Genomic DNA, 23354 nt, shown 5'->3' on the forward strand with positions numbered 1-23354 from the left:
AAATCTAAATGAAGAAACATTTGAAATACTACAGGTCACCATTCAGAAACTAGAAGCAGGAATTTTCACGTAGCTTGAATCAATTTTAAGACACAGTTGTTCAGAATGTTTTACTTTATCCAAGCTTGTGAATACGGATAGGTTACATTCTTATGTGTACCTGCTGAGCCTACAAAACAGCTTTCATCACTGTGTGCAGGTGATGGGTACACTAACATAATGTCTAAAACTAATAACCATGGTCTATCAAATAACAGCTAATAATAACAACAACAACAACAACAACAACAACCGTACTAGTAGCCTATTTAGAAACAAAAAGCTAGAAATGTAAATACAGAATTGATGAAATACAGTGATATATAAATATGTATCATTTGATAAAATATCACAGTCTGTGTGAAAATGTATAGGAACACAATATAAAAATGTACAGCAGCTGGAAATAAAAACCCTAAAACCTTTAAACTTGATTATTTTAGCGTACTAACATTTTTTTCTTTATTGTCAGTAGAATCTGTACTAAATCAAAAGAGCGGAGATGACAACAAATTTGATTCTGAGAATCTCACACAAATCAGTTTTCTGAACACCCTGCCCCCTGTCTCAGTTACAGAACATGATGAAAAGCTGTGGAGTAATTCAAGTACAAAATTTTGATTGTTGCACCTCAAGTAAATTAGGAAACCTGTGTTCTCAATCAGCACTTGCTGATTACATGCTCATACTTCCTATCAAATGTTATAACTTTGATTAAAGCGGCATTTTAGGCTGAAGTAGGTAGGGTAATTTCTTTCTTATCATTAAAAATGAATCAGTTATGTAAGGTGAGCTTAAAAAACAAAAAAACAAAAAAAAAACAAACGCGTACAAAAAACGCCCACACAATATTCCAGTTAAGCTTGGGATAAAACTGAATACAAAAGTACTTACAAAAGTACTATAAAACATAAAACTAGTATATTATAGTAAATAGATACGTATTAGCTATTGCTGGAAGGGAATTGTTTAAAAGTGACTTTTATCATTATATGAAACATTGCTGTGTTGTGATAATAGTAACACTTATTTTGAGGTTTGATAAAGATGCTGTTAACTAAACAGGTGATTGTTAATCATAAAAACTACATGGAATTTTTTATTTTATATTGCTGTATCAGCCTAAGTACAAGAAGTATGCACCAACCATACACTTAGAAGTGAAAATGTTAGAATGCAGCGGACATTTCGTTCTGACAGGACTGATATTCTTATGTACACGGGCATGCTGTGCTATAGAGTGATTCTATCATTATTAAATGATTGCCCTCAGCACTGGCAGCTGATATTACTTTTTTTGTGGTCCACTGTGACACTTTTTCAGATTTCTAAGGATCCGCCGTGTTTTGAGCTACTAGAGAATCTAAGGAGCTCCCTCGCTTTCCTTTCACAGGAAGCACTTTAAAAAAAAAAAAAAGACCCTCTACAATCTATTGTACAACTTTCTTTAGAAAAGCAAAAAATCGCCTAGTGTTTCAAAAAGTGTTATTTTAAAAAAATTGTTCTCTTTTGGTACAAAAAAAAAAAAAAAGACCATACCTTTTCTCATACCACTGAATGGGTCTTTGTTAGGCTCATATGGCATCCGGCCCATCATGTCTGGTACATTCATCCCTTGTTGGTAGGGAGCATTAGGGGTCATAGAATTGCGCTTCGGAAAACCTGAATCATCAGAGAATGGATCGTGTACACTCACTGCACTGTTCCTATCAAACACAAAAATTGTTCAAGTAGGTAGACAGAACAATTTGTGAGTTGCTGTATGTGGAGACCATTTTTAATAAGGAAATAAATGTCCAGACTGGACTTTTTCATGCACAAAGGCCTTTGTACAGGTCTCAAAGTCATGTCAAATTGTATGCAATATTTAAAATTTAATTGCAAGTGATAATTGTTAGCGACACAAATAGTATTGCTGCAACTGGCAGATACAGGGGGTGATTTAGATTTGAGTGTAATAGATGCTCATTTGCATATACTCAAACATGCATCTGTTTAATTACATTTCCACAAATGCATTTGGATTTACATGCATTTTAGTATAAGTGTAATAAATCTAGTATATTTATGCGTCTGGAGCAAATATACAGCGATGATCATGCTCATCTTTAAGACTGCACCCGTCTTGTTTAGACAGAGAATGTATTCTTAGTAAGGAATGTATTTCCAAGGTATGTGTAACCCCAAATAATATGAAGTTCAGGCTTACCATAAGTCTGTACTCCCTCAATGTACTGCACCTGTGCGTGAACAACCCCAAACCGCTTCTCCAAGCGCAAGGGAAATCAAGTGGTAGATACATGCAGCTGACAATACCATAGTGCACATAGTTTAGCAGAAAGCATAAAATTATGCAATGCTAAATCACCCCCAGAGTGTAGACCTGTACAATGGTGTCATCAAGGAAATACACATACCTGCCACCTGTCATTGGTTGCATTTGACCATGTGGTGTTGAGGCTGGCGTTGGGGGCTTTAGATCACCTGGCATCTCAGCCATGGAATTACTACCAGTGGATTGGGGAGTGTGTGGCCCTTGGAGAGATCCAGAGTTAGCTAAATATAAAACACAAAAAATGTCCTCTTACAGAAAATAAACCCACACAAATTGTATCCAGAGTAATCACCACACAGCTTTCACTGGAAAAACGAATAAAAAACCCCCAACAAACTGTGCATGAAAGGCAAAAGGTCAATGAAAAACAGCATTGGTTCGTGTGTGACTAAAAGCATGAACAAACCAGAAATTGCGTCTAAGCAAGTGAACACTGTGGACTTCTTTACCAAGTGGAAAAAAACCTCTTTGGAGGTGCCTTGAATGTCCCACCAAATTGAGCAAGATGGAGCAGGCGCTTGCACCAGCTGCTGTGAGGATTGGGCAGTGCTAGAGCATTCCTTACAAACGTACAGAGCAGGTTTATGGATTTGCCAAATTTTGCAGTGCATTGCAAAAATGACATCATTTGTAGAGTGAGATAACAAAAATGACAAGAGGGAATGTTTTTACAGATATTGTATTCCTTATTGGGCAAAATGGCACAACTTTAGCTAATTAACTGGGGGAGATCAGGCCTTGTCCCATAATACTGATGGGATGTATGTTACAGTTATACTTCGCCAGATTACAGAAAGTTTTGCTGCAATTTTGGAATCAATTGTAACACCAACACACATCTGGAACACTACTACACATCTGATAATATCTGTGAAATGCTCAAATATGTAGAAATCATTAACTTAGAAATGAATGTGTACTACTGGCCAAGCAGGTGACAATTTTACCTATACAGTATAGACTAGTTCTATAGGCCTCAGACATTGCCTTCCAAATGAGACAGCTCTACATTTACCAAGCAACTTCTAGTTTTGTAAACAAAGCAAAACCCAGTAACAAAGAATCCAAAACAAGGTAAATATTTATAACACAATCACTATATAATAAGAAAACCAACTATTATGTAGTGAATAAAACACTAAAGGCCCAGACACACTTGACGATAAAATGAACGACGTTGTTCATTTCAGCCCTCATCAACGACGTCGCTCATTATATCGTCAAGTGTGTATGCATCCGACGACCACCGATGCGCGGCCCCGCGGGACGTTAACGACCCTCGCTTATCTGTGGAGCATGTATGCTCAATTTCCACTATGGTCGTTACCGACCAGAGACGTCGTTGAATGTGTATAGTGTGAAAGACCAACGACCAAGCCACTGTTCACCAGCCCTGTTCCCAGCTCATTAGTTTAATAAACTGTTCAGCTTGGATGCTTCAACGATGAATGGTCTATGGTCTTTGGTCTTTCGTCTTTGGTCTTTCGTCTTTGGTCGTTGGTAGTGTGTATGCTCATGTCGTTTGCTCAGCTGTTCAAGGGAAGTTCAAGGGAAGTCGTTAACGACGGTCGTTAACGATGTGTGCATCGTCAAGTGTGTATGGGCCTTAACACTGTACATCCCATCTTTGCATGCATTCAAATTAGAACAGAAAACAAAGAGTGTAATCATGTCACATTGTGGGTGTAGCTAAATAATCAGGAAGGTGCTGCTCCATACTATCCCCTCTAAACACCCATTCACTGCAGCACACCCCAGTAGCAGAGCAGAGCAGCCTTGAATGGGACATAACCCCCAACCTCTGCCAAGCTGGACAAAGCATTCAGATTGGGACTCTGAAATTGAGCTAGTTGTTCGGTATGGTAAACCTACAAGTTTGAAGTCTTTACTTTAACTTGACCATTCCAAAATCTTGATTTGGTTATTTTGTTCTGGTGTTCTTAGGAATATGGTCTTAGTGCATTATCCAATCTTAGCCAAGCTTCTTTTGTTGGTAAGGTAGTTGAAAAAGAGCTCAAGGTGGGCGCTCAAACATCCAGGTCCAGCAAAACATCTCTAAATTGACATCTCTTCAGCATGGTGCTTGTTTCTGTGCGGTTCTTATGGTGCTATGTTGTGTGTGGTTACTACCAAATATCAACTGTTCACAGAACACTGCTACAGGTGTCTTGTGTATCATGAAGATGCAAGCTTCAAATCAACTCTGTACTGCATTTTTTTTCTTTTAGAAAGAGAAGCGGCTTTCTCCAGGCTAACATTCCATGGAAACTATACTGGGATGGTATCAGGATTCCGGCTCTTGGGATACTGGTGGTCAGAAGACCGATGTGCAGAATCCCGATACCTGGTAGGTAAGTATTCTTTCCCTCCCCATCTAACCCCCTAACCCAGGGGTCAGGGAACTTGTTTGCCTTTTACCCCAAAATATATTTAGATGCGATGTTACCCCCTTGATTTCAAAGGAAGGAAATCATATTGTATTGTGCACATGTACTGGGTATCACTGTTATTATAGCATTTCTGAGATACTGGATACTGTGTTTATATATATATATATAAATATATGAAAGGAATAGCAGATACTATCAGAGCGTATCCTGGTATTTATTTTCTGGAGCCGTGAGTGCCGCCTACTGCTGTTCCTTGTACTTTTGGGGAGTTTGTCTCCAATGGAGGGCACCAGCCAGTACCCATTTCTTTACTAGCCACAGTAAGGAGTGCCGCTTACCATTCACTGATATATATATATATATATATATATATTAGTAACATAATCAGATGCGCTCAGTCAGAATGAAACAGTCTTAAGCCTATGTAGCTTAAAAACACTTCTCTAATCAAAAGAGAGTGAAAGCACCAGTGTCCTTTTTTTCAATAGAACCGCAGCTCCCCCGCCGTCATAAATAACCCGGAATTCCACGGGAAGGCAGATATCTAAAAAGAGAGACAGGGGGGGCGCTTCATAGTGCAAAATCAATTTTTAATTATAAAAGCACACTGCTACTGCAGTTTAAAACACAGCGATATATGCCCGTACCAGAACAAACTCCGCTGTGGGCTTAATACCACATGATATATAACACACAAGTGCCCCCGGCAATTTCTCCAAACCTCCGGCAGATCTCCTGAGACAGGACCTCAGCCCCGTGCCGCTGGACCGCTGGATACAGCCGCCGCACGTCGGGACACCGTCACCCGTCGATAACCACCGAGGCAGGAGGGGGCCCTAAGGGGCGTGGCTTGCTGACGTGTGTGGTCGTGCCCCCTCCTGCCTCGGTGGTTATCGACGGGTGACGGTGTCCCGACGTGCGGCGGCTGTATCCAGCGGTCCAGCGGCACGGGGCTGAGGTCCTGTCTCAGGAGATCTGCCGGAGGTTTGGAGAAATTGCCGGGGGCACTTGTGTGTTATATATCATGTGGTATTAAGCCCACAGCGGAGTTTGTTCTGGTACGGGCATATATCGCTGTGTTTTAAACTGCAGTAGCAGTGTGCTTTTATAATTAAAAATTGATTTTGCACTATGAAGCGCCCCCCCTGTCTCTCTTTTTAGATATATATATATATATAGAGAGAGAGAGAGAGAGAGAGAGAGAGAGAGAGAGAGAAAGAGAGAGAGAGAGAGAAAGAAAGAGAGAGAGAGAGAGAGAGAGAGAGAGTTTATTTTATTATTTCGCCAATTATTTTTTGGCAATGAATGGGTTAATTAACACTTTCTCCCCAAAACACCAGAATGAATGTAAGAATGATGGATGAGGGGGGTAAGGGGGGGACACACAAAACTTTAGGAGACAGATGGTCATATCCTCACCTCAGTAATGTCAGTGGGAATTTCCCACTGTTATGTGGGCCACTGGCTAATCCTGCAGAACTCTGTCGGCGGTCAGCCACAGAACACTTCAAGTTGTGTGTGTGGGTTGGTGGGCCGTGGGCAGGAGGACAGGACAGCGCAGGGCGGGCATGAGGGAGCGCGGTGTGACGTCAGCACGTCTCATCGCAAGCCGGCTGGTGCTGGACGGGGCTGTGTCTCGGCAGCGCGACGTCCATTACCCCCAGAAATTTCATTTTTACCCCATTTGGGATAATTTACCTCTGTTCCCTGACCACTGCACTAGACTATGTGTGTACCCAGCGATATCGGTAGTGATGGGACCCGGTGGGGGTGCCAGCATCAGCAAGTGCATACACACTTACCGTAACCGGCAGCGATGGAGGAGCAGGGCCATGCTGCATTCGGGAGCATGCACTGATTATTTACTAAGCCTTGGATGGAGATAAAGTGGCCGGAGATAAAGTACCAGCCAAGGCCAGACTGCCAGCAAATGCCAGAAGGGCCGATGGGATTGTGGGATGGTCCTGTCAAGCAGAAAGCCGGGAAGCCCGCGCGCAGCGCAGCCTACAGCTCTGGCCACTTTACTAAAGTGAGGTTTTTTAGTAGTGGATAAGTCCCAGACCTATGTGTTTTTGTGAATAAAGGGGGATGATAGGGCTAGTTATCAGGGATTTTGTTTTCACACAATAACTGCCAACATCGGGGATAACTGAATATCCTGGGGCAAGGGGTAAATTATAACCATCCTGAATTACAGCAGCTAATTGAACATCCCCACATAGAGTTCAGCGTAATTATTATATAGGTTTCCTTTACAAAACTGTGGTGCATTTGGCTTATTCCATTTATGACAACTAAAGTATGTGATATTGTGTTATGTATAAATGAGAAAAAAATTGTTTCTAACTACAAAATAAGTCTAGTTAGGTACTGTGATACTACAGCCTTCTTTAAAACCTTCCTCGTGCTAAGTTTTAACAAAATTGATATGTTAAAACTTGTACAAATGTCATGTACGTGCCAGTGAAAAGGCCCTGAATAGATTACTGATGTGATCACTTTACTTTGTGTCTACTGCTCATGTGCGAGTGACTGCGATATGTATCCTATAGCTTAAGATGGCAACAACCATGTTCAGATGCCGTTAGCTATCAGAGACAGGCCGGTAAATATTACAATATAGAAGCCCCCACAGAAACCTATGAGGGTTGCTATTGTGATCAGAAACTGGTAATCCCCTGTAATACATATAGGGGTAGCTTAAATTTTGCAGGTATCAACCCAAAACTTCCATTATTGGGGGATATCCAGCTAAATTTGTCCTCTGCCTACTGCAACAGCTAATTTAATAACTAAGGCAGGAAGTTGAATACATATAGGAGTGGGAATGTTTTAAAGCTTATTCAGTGGCTTAATATAGTCATAGCATCTGAGGGGGTTGGGTACGGGGTACTGCAGTCAGAACGGCGGTGGTCAGAATACCTAAACCAACATCCCAACAGGGAAACTAACCCTACCCCTAACTCTCCCTTTCCGCAGTCTAACCCTAGCCCCTCCCCTCCTGCAGTCTAACCCTCCCCTCCCACAGTTTAACTCAACCCAATGCCCCCCATCCCACCCCCACCCCGTAGCCTAATCCTAACCCTCCCCAGCATACCTATGTTCCAGCATCGTCATTCTGACAGCTGACGGTATTCCGGCACCGAGATCCCGTACATCGAGATTCCAGCTACATCTCAGCTGAGGAGCTGAGCCCTGTGGCCTCCACAATCTACCTGGACTCCATGCCACCCACCTGCTCACAGATAATTGCGCTCACAGGGGCTGTCTCAAAGTGCGAGCAACATTAACTACGGACAACCTATGGCACTCATACAGTATATATAGCGCTAGACTGGAACACCATGAATGTGCAGACACTTTGGAAAGGAGGGTTACAGATGTTTTTGTTGGAAATGTCTCATTTATTACATAGATATAATTTATATTAAGATGCTTTTGCCACTTTCCCTTACCCAGCAAATGCTGTACAATTCTATTTACCGATTAGATTTGAGGATTTCATTTATTCACAGTGCGCTAAAAACTAGATGCTATCCAACAAATGTTATTAGATATTTACCAAAGTAGGAACTGAAATACATGCAACCTTTCAAAACAGGAGTACTGTGCATGATACACTATGTAAACCTACTGCCACTACTTCCAAATACATGCTATAAAGTAAACAAAGGGAAGGTTATGATAGGTTAAGTGCATTGCATTTTTCAGACTGTGCAGGCAGAAACCATGCTGGGAAGATAATTTACACAGCATGAACCTACTGGCCTAATTCTAGCAGAGGTGGAGAGATGGGGTGGGAGGAAATTGTGAGAGCATGAAGACGTCACTGATTCAGCTATTTCTGCTATGAGCAGAGGTCAGAGTGAGGACGTCTTTGTTTACAAATGCAGGGAAGCCCATTCACCCCCACTCCCCTTTTTCCTCTAGGGATTCCCTGTTGGCTCCTTGACAGATTTTGTGATGTCACCTGTCAGCTAATAGAAAATTCAGCCAGGCGCAAGCCAGCAAAGATGGATGGGATTGTGATAGCAGACTTACTAATTATGACTGGGCTTCTCAGCTGAGCTTACAGTAGAATTGATTCCTTTTTTTTTTCCTTAAGCTTTTCTCTCTGTGAAATGTGCTTTCCTGACCGAGCATGCAGCTGGCAAAGGCTAATAGTGTTCAAACAAAGCACAGGTTCAGCGGATGTGTGAAGAACGGTTAGACTGGTGCTACAGAAACACCTACGTGAAGGATTTTTCAGCCTTTAAATCATTTATTCTATTTTTATGCTTGACACGTACACTAAGTCCTGATGAACATAACATTTCATACACTGCAAACATTTGAAAACCTCTACCATATAGGGGCTTATTAACACTACTCCTGAATGTTAAAGTTTCATGAAAAGTGCATTAACACATTGGTGTAATTGTTTGTATCACATTATTACCTTTATTCCCTGAAGCTCAGCGGTAAGCCTGTTGCGGTGCTTTGTAGGATGGTTTCAGCATGAGGACCAATGAGTAGCAGCAATAATGAACATTACAGCTTGTGATTTGTTCACCTGTTCACCCCCCTACTCTGCGCAATTTTAAAGTAGTGAAGTGACAAGAATGCTACCCAGCTTTAATAGCTATGGATAACTTAATAAATCCTAACACACACATAAAATAGCCTTCTATAAGTAACTGTAATATTTGTCTAAGAATGTAAATAAATGAGAATATCCACCAGAAATATGCAACTACACCGTCCATATCCATTTCCTTGTGAAACCGCATCAGTGTGCATTACAACCAGCCCTATCCTTGGTGCAAGAGATCTGTCTAATATCTGATAGGCTTCTGCATACTCAAAACTCTGAGTAGCCCACAATGCTGTTCTCACACTCATGCCCAGTTACACGTAGTCAACTGCAAATGGAGAGACAAATGAGAACCGTACGAGTCTGAACCACCTGTCAATTCTCCACGCTACGTACAGTATGCACATGTAGTTTGCTACAAATAATAACATCCGTCCACATACGTTCCGCAACTATGAATTAGACATGTTGTATTTAAACATATGTAGTCCTTATTTGCATTACACAAATTTATGGGACAGAAGTAAACTGCAATAACTAGTTCAGTTAGTTAAATATATATGGAAGTTCATATATGCAAGCTATATTTTAATTGTAAATACACAAATTAGCTGATACACACCTTTATTTTCAGAAATACTTATATTTAATTGTTTCTGCTTGTATTGAATTCAAATGTTTAATACTGTCACCCAAAATTATTTAGGGTGTCAAATTCCCAAAGGTTGACCCCCACTACCTTAGTCTAGCATGCTAAAACATGTGTTGGTCACTGAAGAGAACAATATTTACATATAGTATTAAGGGGGAGATGTACTAAGCAGTGATAAAAGTGGAGAAGTGAGCCAGTGGAGAAGTCCCCATGGCAACCAATCAGCATTGACGTAACATTTATGATTTGCATACTATAAAAGTATACACAGCAGCTGATTGGTTGCTCCACTGGCTCACTTCTCCACTTTTATCACTGCTTAGTACATGTCCCCCTAAATTACAATGCATTATTAAAAAACAAACAAAACACTAACAATACTCCACAGTGTTGGGGGCAGCGAGGCAGCATATCATATGAAGTAACCATGCACAATCTGTTACTTGTTAGCATATATTAGTCAGATTTTATATTTGCTGAGACACCCAACACCAAAATGTAATTCAGATGAATTCTGTGTATGAAACAAAACCTAAATGCCCTTTACTTATTACACCATGTAAAGTATTATATGGATAAAAGGCATCCAATGCATATTACAATCATTAACTCGCATGGTAAGAAATTCAGGGGCAGATGTATTAAGCCTGGAGAAGGGATGAAGAAGTGATAAAGAAGTGATAAGTAGAAGGTGATAACGCACCAGCCAGTCAGCTCCTGTCAATTTACATATTGGAGCTGATTGGCTGGTGCGTTATCACCTTGCACTTATCACTGCTTTGTCACTTCTCCAGGCTTAATACATCTGCCCCTCAGCATCTTAACTACATTTACAGTTAACTCTTTCCTATACGAATGGTGAAACGGTCTTTCATTTGTTAGTCATGACACATTGTCCTCCATATACTGTATGTCCTGAAAATTTGCACTGACCTTGTATAATTCTATACATGCTAATTAGGCCATGTATAGGCCTTTTTTTTTTCCCCAAAGGATAACTTTCATTCACTTAACTTTTTAATTTCCTTTGTAATGAAGTTTCCCATAACTAAATCCATTGTAGGTTAACTATGTCCTTCTCACAGAGTGGTGTGTAAAACTGTACTTTATGCAAGATTTACCCCCTTTATATGCAATATATAATCTTAGACTTCTTTCGAACTACTCCACTTTCTGGCAGCTATTATTCTGGTGCCTTTTTCCATCTCTGTATTCCCCAACTGTATTATATTTAATCTGCATGTAGCATAGTTATTATAATATATGTAGTTATCTAAAATAATTGTAGTTTACCATTTCATGGATCATTTTATTAGTTTGGTGAAATCTTTACGTAGCAAGTTGCTGTCCTAGACATGTGTAAATATGTTAAACTTACATCCAAGGCTGTCTATAAGGTCATCTGGGACAGAAGGTCCTATAGGACATGACCTGGTGGGGTTGGGGCTGCGCATCCCACCTGGTGGGCTGGTGCACTGTGGTCTAGTGCTGATCTTGGGAACTGCACTCTAAAGCAATATTCCCTGGGGCTGCGGCATACATGTATTCTTTGACCTAGCAACAGTTTACCAGCTCTATATGTCAGGTCCCAAGGGGGTGTAATCACTGACCAGTAAGAAACCACTAGCTGGCTTCCTATTGGTTTAGGGCATTAAAACCTTTTTAGTAGGGCATTCAGCAATCTGGGTCAAACACTACCCATGTACTTTGTATAGGATTTATTTCCTTGAGAAATTCCTGCAAGTTTTAATATTCTCTTCCTCTTTTTTTTTTTTTTTTAAATGAAACTAACACACTTCGTACACTAAAGCGGGGTTGAGGCTGCTCTATATTTGATCAATGTAACAACAATAGTATTATATTTGGTAAAAACACATTTTATTTCTAAAAACAATAATATGTATTTCAATTTGAAAATGAATACATAATAAAAGATGCATGCATATCAGAAACAGATGATTAATAGTATATGCTTCATAAAAACAAATAAATGGGATTACCCAATTCGCCAGGATATAGAATTTTAGAATGATAAGGTGCTCGTTCCAAATTATTCCCCTATATAGCTTGAGTCCAGCATTAGCAAAGTCTCAGAGATAAGCAATATCCAATGGATTGGCAAATTACCGTTAGAGGATGGTATGCTCCAGGGTCTTTTGGTAAAGAGCTCCTTATGCAATACGGTTGGTGCAGTTCCTTCGTGCAGTTTTGCTATTTGAATTCTCAGAGTTGGAGTAGATAGTCTGGACAAGGTTAGGGGATGGTCCGGTCCTTCGTTGAAAAGGTTCCTGGCGGGGGTCCCTTGTACACCTGACGCGTTTCGCTGCAGTCAGCTTGCAGCTTTATAAAGCTTGATAAAGCTGCAAGCTGACTGCAGCGAAACGCGTCAGGTGTACAAGGGACCCCCGCCAGGAACCTTTTCAATGGAGGACCGGACCATCCCCTAACCTTGTCCAGACTAACTACTCCAACTCTGAGAATTCAAATAGCAAAACTGCACGAAGGAACTGCACCAACCGTATTGCATGAGGAGCTCTTTACCAAAAGACCCTGGAGCATACCATCCTCTGACGGTAATTTGCCAATCCATTGGATATTGCTTATCTCTGAGACTTTGCTAATGCTGGACTCAAGCTATATAGGGGAATAATTTGGAACGCCCACCTTATCATTCTAAAATTCTATATCCTGGCGAATTGGGTAATCCCATTTATTTGTTTTTATGAAGCATATACTATTAATCATCTGTTTCTGATATGCATGCATCTTTTATTATGTATTCATTTTCAAATTGAAATACATATTATTGTTTTTAGGAACAAAATGTGTTTTTACCAAATATAATACTATTGTTGTTACATTGATCAAATATAGCGCAGCCTCAACCCCGCATTTTTGTACTATAATCGGGAGTGACTTCCCTTTCTTTAGAGGCTGCTGCTTGGTGAAACATCTCGTATCCAAAGCGCCCGAGCACCCTTGGGTAACCTACTCTTTTGCACGAACACTTCGTACACTGTACATCTAGACCTATATGTTTTGTTAACATCAGTCCACCGCCGACTGATTCAGGGTTCCATATACACTTACCAATCGCCCACTTGATATGTTGGTCCTGACACCATAGCTGGGCGGCATTTGAATTTACAAGTGAAAGGCATGGCTTATGACTAAGAAAATAGTGAGAGAAAAAAAGCAATATATTCTATCACATACTTCTTGTTTATTATTCAGGTTGATTGTCTTAAAGGGGGATAGTTCTGTTCCTCCATTGGTGCATTTCATTACAGCTCAGCAACTTTCCATTCTGTTATACTGTTTTTAATACATTGGGTTTTTTCCCACTGTTATGTTGGATCACATATCACATTTTACTACTTGAGAGAACTACCTAGTGCCCTCTGGTCATTAGCCAAGCCTTTCACTTGTAAATTTACCTGTGGGTTTTTAGAGAGCCAGTGCTTCTTGTTCTGTGGCTACGTGGGTAAGGTTGAGCTCCTCAACCATACTACCTTTCAGGCATTAGAATTTGCCCACCCAACTGTGACATCAATCCATACTTGCCTACTCTCCCGGAATGGCCGGGAGGCTCCCGGCCCCCCGGAAGAGTGGGCAAGTCTCCCAGCTGAGCGCATCACCCGCAACCCCCCTGAATCCCCTAGCAAACCCCCAATGGTGCAGTTTACAGTAGGCGGTCTGGGGGTCAGATGGCGCGATTTGTGTCCTCCTGGCCCCACCCCCTGTCCTGCATTGCTAGACAGGGGGCAGGCCCATGATGACGTAAACATGCGGTTACACTCCCAATCCCACCCCTAAACGTCATCCTCCATCATCGCCATGCCCCCGCTGCTCCGACCTGGCTGCCTCCTCCCGGAGGGGGCAGCCAGATTGTCGGTAAGTATGTGTCAATCCCTACAGCCAGTGTACAGGCGGTCGGCGTGTCGCCCGTTCACACAGTTAGAACTGCTGATATACTGTATCTGCAAGCTATATTGGCATCGGCTGTGCTGCAGAATGCAGTGTACACAACCGCTCATAATATATTCTACATTCGATCAAGCTGGTGCAGTCTCACCCAGTGTGTACCTAGTTTAATATTGTTGTCATCAATTTGTACACAACTTTAATACTTACTGTATATTGCTTATTTACTAAACCCCCTCATAATGTCTAATAAAATAGTTTATTTACAGTATTAACAGTTCTATAGTTCACACATATTCTGCAGCATTTACATAGAATATCACAACAGTGTGTTATAATACTCTAAATATGTAACAGAATAGGTCTGCACAAAAGCAAAATATAAATGGATAATGCATATTCCATCAATTATTCCCAGTTACATTCATAAACAAAAACAATTGTTACTCTGAGACAAAATACAAATTAAATATTAGTCTTAATCAGTTAAAATATTTAACATTACTGACAGAAAAACATGGCGCTACTTAATTAACCTCCTACTATTATAGGCTCAGAGCTCACCATCCCTCTCCAAATATTTGAGAGATGCCAAAGTACTGGGTCGAGGGGCGCAGTGCAGTTGATATCCACAGGAAATACAGGCAGTGCCAGGAAAGAGATAATACCCTTTCCGGGCTGCTCTACTCCTCCCCACAGCCCTTCTCCGTCTGCCTCCAGGGACCTTAACCTGCACCCAGCTCCTACAGTGTGTGGCTAGTTACTGTGGGCTAGCCCCTCCTTTGGGACCAGCCCTGCGCCCATCTCACCTCCCACTTATGTTCTTCACTTCTTCTCCCTCTCACCCTTTTTCATCCTTTTGTCAGCTTCCTTTTGTCTTCCCACCCCCTTCCTTCATGACACCCCCTGACCCCCCCATCCTCCAACTGGGTTCAGCTCAAAATGTACCCTGTAACGTCTGCATGGATGTGTACAATCCTGTGATCGGATCACACGCAGGCACAGCTAATCACAATTGTAATGCAACCACATGTGCGACCCATTAGCAGGTAAGCATGATGGTGACCGCATCTGAAGAAAGACATCAGGTAGGTGGTGTGGTGGGTAAGTCCAGTGCCTATGAGGGGGCAAGAGTCAGCGATTTAGGGCACCAAAATGAAATGAATTAAGGTTGTGGTGCCCCTGGCACAGACTGTTTATTTTTAACAAAGACTGTAATATTCATTTATATTGCCCTGAAAGGTTTCAATGCATTTTTTTTTGTCTCATAAATGCACCAAAATATATTTTGGTAGAAAAATATGATCATTGTTTATGTCACCACAAGAGCCATGACAAATAACTGGAATTTTAAAAATATGGAAAATCTCTGGGAGTCCGTAGCGACTGGTGTAATATCTTGCATTTCTCCTGCCTGCTGTACTGAATAGTGAATAAATTATCCTAATAAAGCAGCATTGCTTCTATATTGAGAACAGTGGTAAGGCTTTGTGAACATGGCCTCATTTTAAAACCCCACTTTGCTGTACAATTAACATAAAGTAATAAAAGAAAATTGTTGTCTCACAGAATGTGATTGAGTTGTGAAACAAGAAATAAGTTAGACTAGACTACTGCCCAATATTTCTGGGATATATCAGGCAGGAATACAAGATGCTAGATTTAGTTTGTCTTAGAAGTTTATTTAACAAAAAGATTTTCTATTGCTACTTAATGCAGAAACATACGATCTTCTACTGCTGCTATTTATCATTAAAACGTCGCCAGGACAGTTGAGCATTGATCACCAGGCTAGTGTGCAGGCAAATGTGCAAGCATTCTACAGCAAGCTGGAAGTCTGGACTTGGGCTTCTAGAGCCACTTTAATCAAAATCTAAAATAAAAAATAAAAAGTAAAATTATAGAAAAATAGAAAAACTTAACGAAAGTTGCATTTTTTTCAGAAAAATATTCTTTATATAATAAAATAATAAGATTTTACTTACCGATAAATCTATTTCTCGTAGTCCGTAGTGGATGCTGGGGACTCCGTCAGGACCATGGGGATATAGCGGCTCCGCAGGAGACAGGGCACAATAATAAAAGCTTTAGGATCAGGTGGTGTGCACTGGCTCCTCCCCCTATGACCCTCCTCCAAGCCTCAGTTAGGATACTGTGCCCGGACGAGCGTGCATAATAAGGAAGGATATTGAATCCCGGGTAAGACTCATACCAGCCACACCAATCACACCGTACAACCTGTGATCTGAACCCAGTTAACAGTATGATAACAACGAAGGAGCCTCTGAAAAGATGGCTCACAACAAGAATAACCCGATTTTTGTAACAATAACTATGTACAAGTATTGTAGACAATCCGCACTTGGGATGGGCGCCCAGCATCCACTACGGACTACGAGAAATAGATTTATCGGTAAGTAAAATCTTATTTTCTCTGACGTCCTAGTGGATGCTGGGGACTCCGTCAGGACCATGGGGATTATACCAAAGCTCCCAAACGGGCGGGAGAGTGCGGATGACCCTGCAGCACCGAATGAGAGAACTCCATGTCCTCCTCAGCCAGGGTATCAAATTTGTAGAATTTAGCAAACGTGTTTTCCCCTGACCAAGTAACTGCTCGGCAAAGTTGTAAAGCCGAGACCCCTCGGGCAGTCGCCCAAGATGAGCCCCCTTCCTTTTGGAATGGGCTTTTACAGATTTTGGCTGTGGCAGGCCTGCCACAGAATGTGTAAACTGAATTGTATTACAAATCCAGCGAGCAATCGTCTGCTTAGAAGCAGGAGCACCCATCTTGTTGGGTGCATACAGGCTAAACAGCGAGTCAGATTTTCTGACTCCAGCCTTCCTGGAAACATATTTTTCAGGGCCCTGACAACGTCAAGTAACTTGGAGTCCTCCAAGTCCCTAGTACCCGCAGGTACCACAATAGGTTGGTTCATGTGAAAAACAGAAAACACCTTAAGGAGAAATTGAGGACGAGTCCTCAATTCTGCCCTGTCAGAATGAAAAATTTAGTAAGGGCTTTATATATGATAAAGCCGCCAATTCTGACACACGCCTGGCTGAAGCCAGGGCTAATAGCATCGTCACCTTCCATGTGAGATATTTTAAGTCCACAGTGGTGAGTGGTTCAAACCAATGTGACTTTAGGAAACTCAAAACAACATTGAGATCCCAAGGTGCCACTGGGGCACAAAAGGAGGCTGTATATGCAGTACCCCTTTTACAAACATCTGAACGTCAGGCACTAAAGCCAGTTCTTTCTGGAAGAAATTCGGCAGGGCCGAAATTTGAACCTTAATGGACCCTAATTTTAGGCCCATAGACAGTCCTGTTTTCAGGAAATGTAGGAAACGACCCAGTTGGAATTCCTCTGTAGGGGCCTTCTTGGCCTCACACCACGCAACATATCTTCACCAAATGCGGTGAAAATGTTTTGCGGTTACATCCTTCCTGTCTTCGACCAGGGTAGGGATGACTTCATCTGGAATGCCCTTTCAGGATCCGGCGTTCAACCGCCATGCCGTCAAACGCGGCCGCGGTAAGTCTTGGAACAGACAAGGCCCCTGCTGGAGCAGGTCCTTTCTTAAAGGTAGAGGCCACGGGTCTTCCGTGAACCTCTCTTGAAGTTTCGGGTACCAAGTCCTTCTTGGCCAATCCGGAACCACGAGTATCATTCTTACTCATCTCCCTCTTATGATTCTCAGTACTTTTTGTATGAGAGGCATAGGAGGGAACACATACTCTGACTGGTACATCCACAGTGTTACCAGAGCGTCCACCGCTATTGCCTGAGGGTCCCTTGACCTGGCGCAATATCTAGTTTTTTGTTCAGGCGGGACGCCATCATGTCCACCTTTGGTTTTTCACAACGGTTTACAATCATGTGGAAGACAACCCGATGAAGTCCCCACTCTCCCGGGTGGAGGTCATGCCTGCTGAGGAAGTCTGCTTCCCAGTTTTCCACTCCCGGAATGAACACTGCTGAGAGTGTTATCACATGATTTTTCGCCCAGCGAAGAATCCTTGCAGTTTCTGCCATTTCCCTCCTGCTTCTTGTGCCGCCCTGTCTGTTTACGTGGGCGACTGCCGTGATGTTGTCCCACTGGATCAATACCGGCTGACCTTGAAGCAGAGGTCTTGCTAAGCTTAGAGCATTGTAAATTGCCCTTAGCTCCAGTATATTTATGTGGAGAGAAGTCTCCAGACTCGATCACACTCTCTGGAAATTTTTTCCTTGTGTGACTGCTCCCCAGCCACTCAGGCTGGCATCCGTGGTCACCAGGACCCAGTCCTGAATGCCGAATCTGTGGCCCTTTCATAGATGAGCACTCTGCAGCCACCGCAGAAGAAACACCCTTGTCCTTGGAGACAGGGTTATCCGCTGATGCATCTGAAGATGCGATCCGGACCATTTTTCCAGCAGATCCCACGTAAAGGTTCTTGCGTGAAATCTACCGAATGGGATCGCTTTGTAAGAAACCACCATTTTTCACAGGATCCTTGTGCAATGATGCACTGATACTTTTCCTGGTTTTAGGAGGTTCCTGACTAGCTCGGATAACTCCCTGGCTTTCTTCTCCGGGAGAAAACATCCTTTTCTGGACTGTGTCCAGAATCATCCCTAGGAACAGTAGACGTGTCGTCGGAAAAAACTGCGATTTTGGAATAGAATCCACTCGTGCTGTCGTAGAACTACTTAAGATAGTGCTACTCCGACCTCCAACTGTTCTCTGGACCTTGCCCTTATCAGGAAAGCGTCCATATTTCTTTTAAGAAGAATCATCATTTCGGCCATTACCTTGGTAAAGACCCGGGGTGCCGTGGACAATCCAAACGGCAGCGTCTGAACTGATAGTGACAGTTCTGTACCACGAACCTGAGGTACCCTTGGTGAGAAGGGCAAATTTGGACATGTAGGTAAGCGTCCCTGATATCCAGTGACACCATATCGTCCCCTTCTTCCTGGTTCGCTATCACTGCTCTGAGTGACTCCATCTTGATTTGAACGCTTGTATGTAAGTGTTCAAATATTTCAGATCTCACCTAGCCGTCTGGCTTCAGTACCACAATATAGTGTGGAATAATACCCCTTCCCTTGTTGTAGAAGGGGTACTTTGATTATCACCTGCTGGGAATACAGCCTGTGAATTGTTCCCAATACTGCCTCCCTGTCGGAGGGAGACGTTGGTAAAGCAGACTTCAGGAACTTGTGAGGGGGAGACGTCTCGAATTTCCAATGTACACCTGGGATACTACGTGTAGGATCCAGGAGTCCACTTGTGAGTGAGCCCACTGCGTGCTGAAACTCTTGAGATGACCCCCTACCGCACCTGAGTCCGCTTGTACGGCCCCAGCATCATGCTGCGGACTTGGCAGAAGCTGTGGAGGGCTTCTGTTCCTGGGAATGGGCTGCCTGCTGCAGTCTTCTTCCCTTTCCTCTACCCCTGGGCAGATATGACTGGCCCTTTTGCCCGCCTGCCCTTATGGGGACGAAAGGACTGAGACTGAAAAGACTGTGTCCTTTTCTGCTGAGATGTGACTTGGGGTAACAAAAGGTGGATTTTTCAGCTGTTGCCATGGCCACCAGGTCCGATGGACCGCCCCTTTATACGGCAATACTTCCATGTGCCGTCTGGAATCTGCATCACCTGACCACTGTCGTCTGGCAGATATGGACATCACATTTACTCTTGATGCCAGAATGCAAATATCCCTCTGCGCATCTCGCATATATAGAAATGCATCCTTAAAATGCTCTATAGTCAATAAAATCTTGTCCCTGTCAAGGGTATCAATATTTTCAGTCAGGAAATCCGACCAAGCCCCCTCAGCGCTGCACATCCAGGCTGAGGCGATTGCTGGTCGTAGTATAACACCAGTATATGTGTATATACTTTTAGGATATTTTTTCAGCTTCCTATCAGCTGGCTCCTTGAGGGCTGCCGTATCTGGAGACGGTAACGCCACTTGTTTTTATAAGCGTGTGAGCGCCTTATTCACCCTAAGGTGTGTTTCCCAACTCGCCCTAACTTCTGGCGGGAAAGGGTATACCGCCAATAATTTTCTATCGGAGGAAACCCACGTATCATCACACACTTCATTTAATTTATCTGAATTAGGAAAAACTATAAGTAGTTTATTCACACCCTACATAATACCCTTATTTGTGGTACTTGTAGTATCAGAAATATGTAACACCTCCTTCATTGCCCTTAACATGAAACGTGTGGCCCTAAAGGAAAATACGTTTGTTTCTTCACCGTCGACACTGGAGTCAGTGTCCGTGTCTGTGTCGACCGACTGAGGTAAATGGGCGTTTTTACAAGCCCCTGACGGTGTCTGAGACGCCTGGACAGGTACTAATTTGTTTGCCGGCCGTCTCATGTCGTCAACCGACCTTGCAGCGTGTTGACATTATCACTTATTTCCTAAATAAACCATCCATTCCAGTGTCGACTCCCTAGAGAGTGACATCACCAATACAGGCAATTTGCTCCGCCTCCTCACCAACATCGTCCTCCTACATGTCGACACACACGTACCGACACACAGCACACACACAGGGAATGCTCTGATAGAGGACAGGACCCCACTAGCCCTTTGGGGAGACAGAGGGAGAGTTTGCCAGCACACACCAAAAACGCTATAATTATACAGGGACAACCCCTTATACAAGTGTTTTCCCTTATAGCATTTTTATATATGTAATCATATCGCCAAATAAGTGCCCCCCCTCTCTGTTTTAACCCTGTTTCTGTAGTGCAGTGCAGGGGAGAGCCTGGGAGCCTTCCTCACAGCAGAGCTGAGCAGGAAAATGGCGCCGTGTGCTGAGGAGAATAGGCCCCGCCCCCTAAAACGGCGGGCTCTTCTCCCGGAGTTTGTGAGATCTGGCAGGGGTTAAATACATCCATATAGCCTCAAGGGCTATATGTGATGTATTTTAGCCATAAAAAGGTATTATACATTGCTGCCCAGGGCGCCCCCCCCAGCGCCCTGCACCCTCAGTGACAGTTGGTGACTGTTGGTGAAGTGTGCTGACAACAATGGCGCACAGCTGCAGTGCTGTGCGCTACCTTATGAAGACTGAAAGTCTTCTGCCGCCTGTTTCTGGACCTCTTCAACTTCGGCATCTGCAAGGGGGGTCGGCGGCACGGCTCCGGGACGAACCCCAGGGTGAGACCTGTGTTCCGACTCCCTCTGGAGCTAATGGTGTCCAGTAGCCTAAGAAGCAAATCCATCCTGCACGCAGGTGAGTTTTCTTCTCTCCCCTAAGTCCCTCGTAGCAGTGAGCCTGTTGCCAGCAGGACTCACTGAAAATAAAAAACCTAACTTAAACTTTTATTCTAAGCAGCTCAGGAGAGCCACCTAGATTGCACCCTTCTCGTCGGGCACAAAAATCTAACTGAGGCTTGGAGGAGGGTCATAGGGGGAGGAGCCAGTGCACACCACCTGATCCTAAAGCTTTTATTATTGTGCCCTGTCTCCTGCGGAGCCGCTATATCCCCATGGTCCTGACGGAGTCCCCAGCATCCACTAGGACGTCAGAGAAAAAGCATTTTTCCATTTGATGGTCTTCGCTATGGCTATCCTGAGATGGAGATCGCTACAAGAAGATTGCAGCGGTATATGTACTACTAGGGCAGTACGGATGCTGTAATGGTTGGCATTACAGCCTCACAGCACTGATGTAGTCGGTTCAATTCCCATCATGGCCCTACCTGTTTGGAGTTTGTATATTTTTCCCGTAATTGTGTGTGTTTCCTCTAGGTACTCCAGGTTCCTCCCACACTCTGAAAATATACTGGTGGTTTAATTGACTAAAAAAAACGGATAGCATAGAATTTGACGGCAAACAAGAACCACTTGGCCCATCTAGTCTGCCACTTTTTTTATCCTTTAGGTAACCTTAACCCTTTTTGAACCTTAGTTCTTTGTAAGGATACTCATATGCTTATCCCAAGGATATGTGATATATTTCTAAAAATAGACACTCAAAACAAAAATAGTCAATACACATGGAATTTACATGTAAAGCTAATCCACAAGTTCTGTTATAATTCGTTATATATGGTCAAATTTCACTGATTCCATTGTCTGGAACCAAGTATATTGACTTTCGGGCATTGGTTCAAATGCTTTAAGGAAAATTGAGATGATTTACCACAATTCCCCCGTACAATCAATTTGGATACGATTTTGATAGAGTGAAATGTTTTACAATAAATATTCAGCAACTAAAATCCCACCTTGGGCCCGATTCAGATGTTGGAAGTGCTATTGCTGCTGCTTAATACGCAGCATCGGATCACCTGTGACACCATCAGTCGCTGCGTGACCCATAGGGTAACACAAACTGGCTACTACAGATCCAACAAAATGGTCAGGAAACCTCTGTTGGAGCTTGGCCTCGTCACTGCTCTAAAATAGAGGCGTCACGCCTTCATTTTGAAAAATGGCGGCCCTCACTGCCCTCTTCCCACCCCAAACAGCAGCCTTACAGTCTGCAGCCGCAGACACGCACTGCACATGCACAGTACGGGGGTGGCGCATGCTCATAGCAAACACAGCACCTCTGTCCACATCTGAATCAAGCGTAAAGAACATTTAAAATTGTGAAACAGATTTTCTCATACATCCTAGAGGATGTTGTGGTCACCATTAGAACCATGGGGGGGGGGGGGGTATAGACGGGATCCGCAGGAGACATGGACACTTTAAGACTTTCAAAGGGTGTGAACTGGCTCCTCCCTCTGTGCCCCTCCTCCAGACTCCACTTTTAGAATTGTGCCCAGTGAGACTGGACGCACTACAGGGGAGCTCTACCGAGTTTCTCTGAAAAAGACTTATGTTAGGTTTTTTTATTTTCAGGGAGGCTGCTGGCAACAGTCTCCCTGCTTCGTGGGACTTAGGGGAGAGAAGTATGACCAACTTCTAGTGAGTTCAATGGTTCTGCTTCTGGCTGACAGGACACCATTAGCTCCTGAGGGTGCTGATCGCTGGGTACGCCTAGATGCTCACTCCCACAGCCTGTCGTCACCCCCTTACAGAGCCAGAAGTCAGGTGAGTAGCAGAAGAAAAGAAGACTTCTTCAGTGACGGCATTCTGATGTACCGTGCAGCGAACGGAACGCTGCGCGCCATGCTCCCACACACACAGCACTATAGGGTGCAGGGCGCGGGGGGGTGGGGGGGGGGGCTCCCTGGGCAGCAAAAATCCTCAATTTCCACTGGCAAGAGGGGACATTAGTGCCAAGGCACTGTCCTAACCCCTGCCAGTATAATTATTTATTAAAAGAGGGACAGAAGCGTGCCATTAAGGGGGAGGAGCTTCTTCCTCACAGCTCACTCTCAGCTCGGCGCCATTTCCTCTCCACAGGGCTGCAGAGACGCTGGTCCTTACTCACACTGTATCAGGGTGCAAAACGGGGGGGGGGGGGGG

At 43.3% G+C, this 23354-nt stretch overlaps 1 protein-coding gene across 11 annotated transcripts in view; it reads right to left on the bottom strand.

Moving 5' to 3' along the window:
* ARID1B (AT-rich interaction domain 1B) overlaps positions 1 to 23354 on the bottom strand; it is an 836140-nt gene that overhangs the window by 35279 nt on the left and 777507 nt on the right. For 9 of the 11 annotated variants that reach the window (XM_063917670.1, XM_063917680.1, XM_063917672.1 and 6 more), the window contains 2 exons: positions 2457 to 2595; positions 1579 to 1745 (listed from right to left, as the gene is read on the bottom strand). The exons of 1 other annotated variant lie outside the window; for it this stretch is intronic. In XM_063917670.1, coding sequence (XP_063773740.1) covers positions 1579 to 1745; positions 2457 to 2595 — 306 coding nt within the window. The remainder of the gene's footprint in view (positions 1 to 1578; positions 1746 to 2456; positions 2596 to 23354) is intronic. One more of the 11 variants, XM_063917671.1, reaches the window with a different exon arrangement.

The sequence above is a fragment of the Pseudophryne corroboree genome, chromosome 4 (assembly GCF_028390025.1).
Source record: "Pseudophryne corroboree isolate aPseCor3 chromosome 4, aPseCor3.hap2, whole genome shotgun sequence".
NCBI lineage: Eukaryota > Metazoa > Chordata > Amphibia > Anura > Myobatrachidae > Pseudophryne > Pseudophryne corroboree.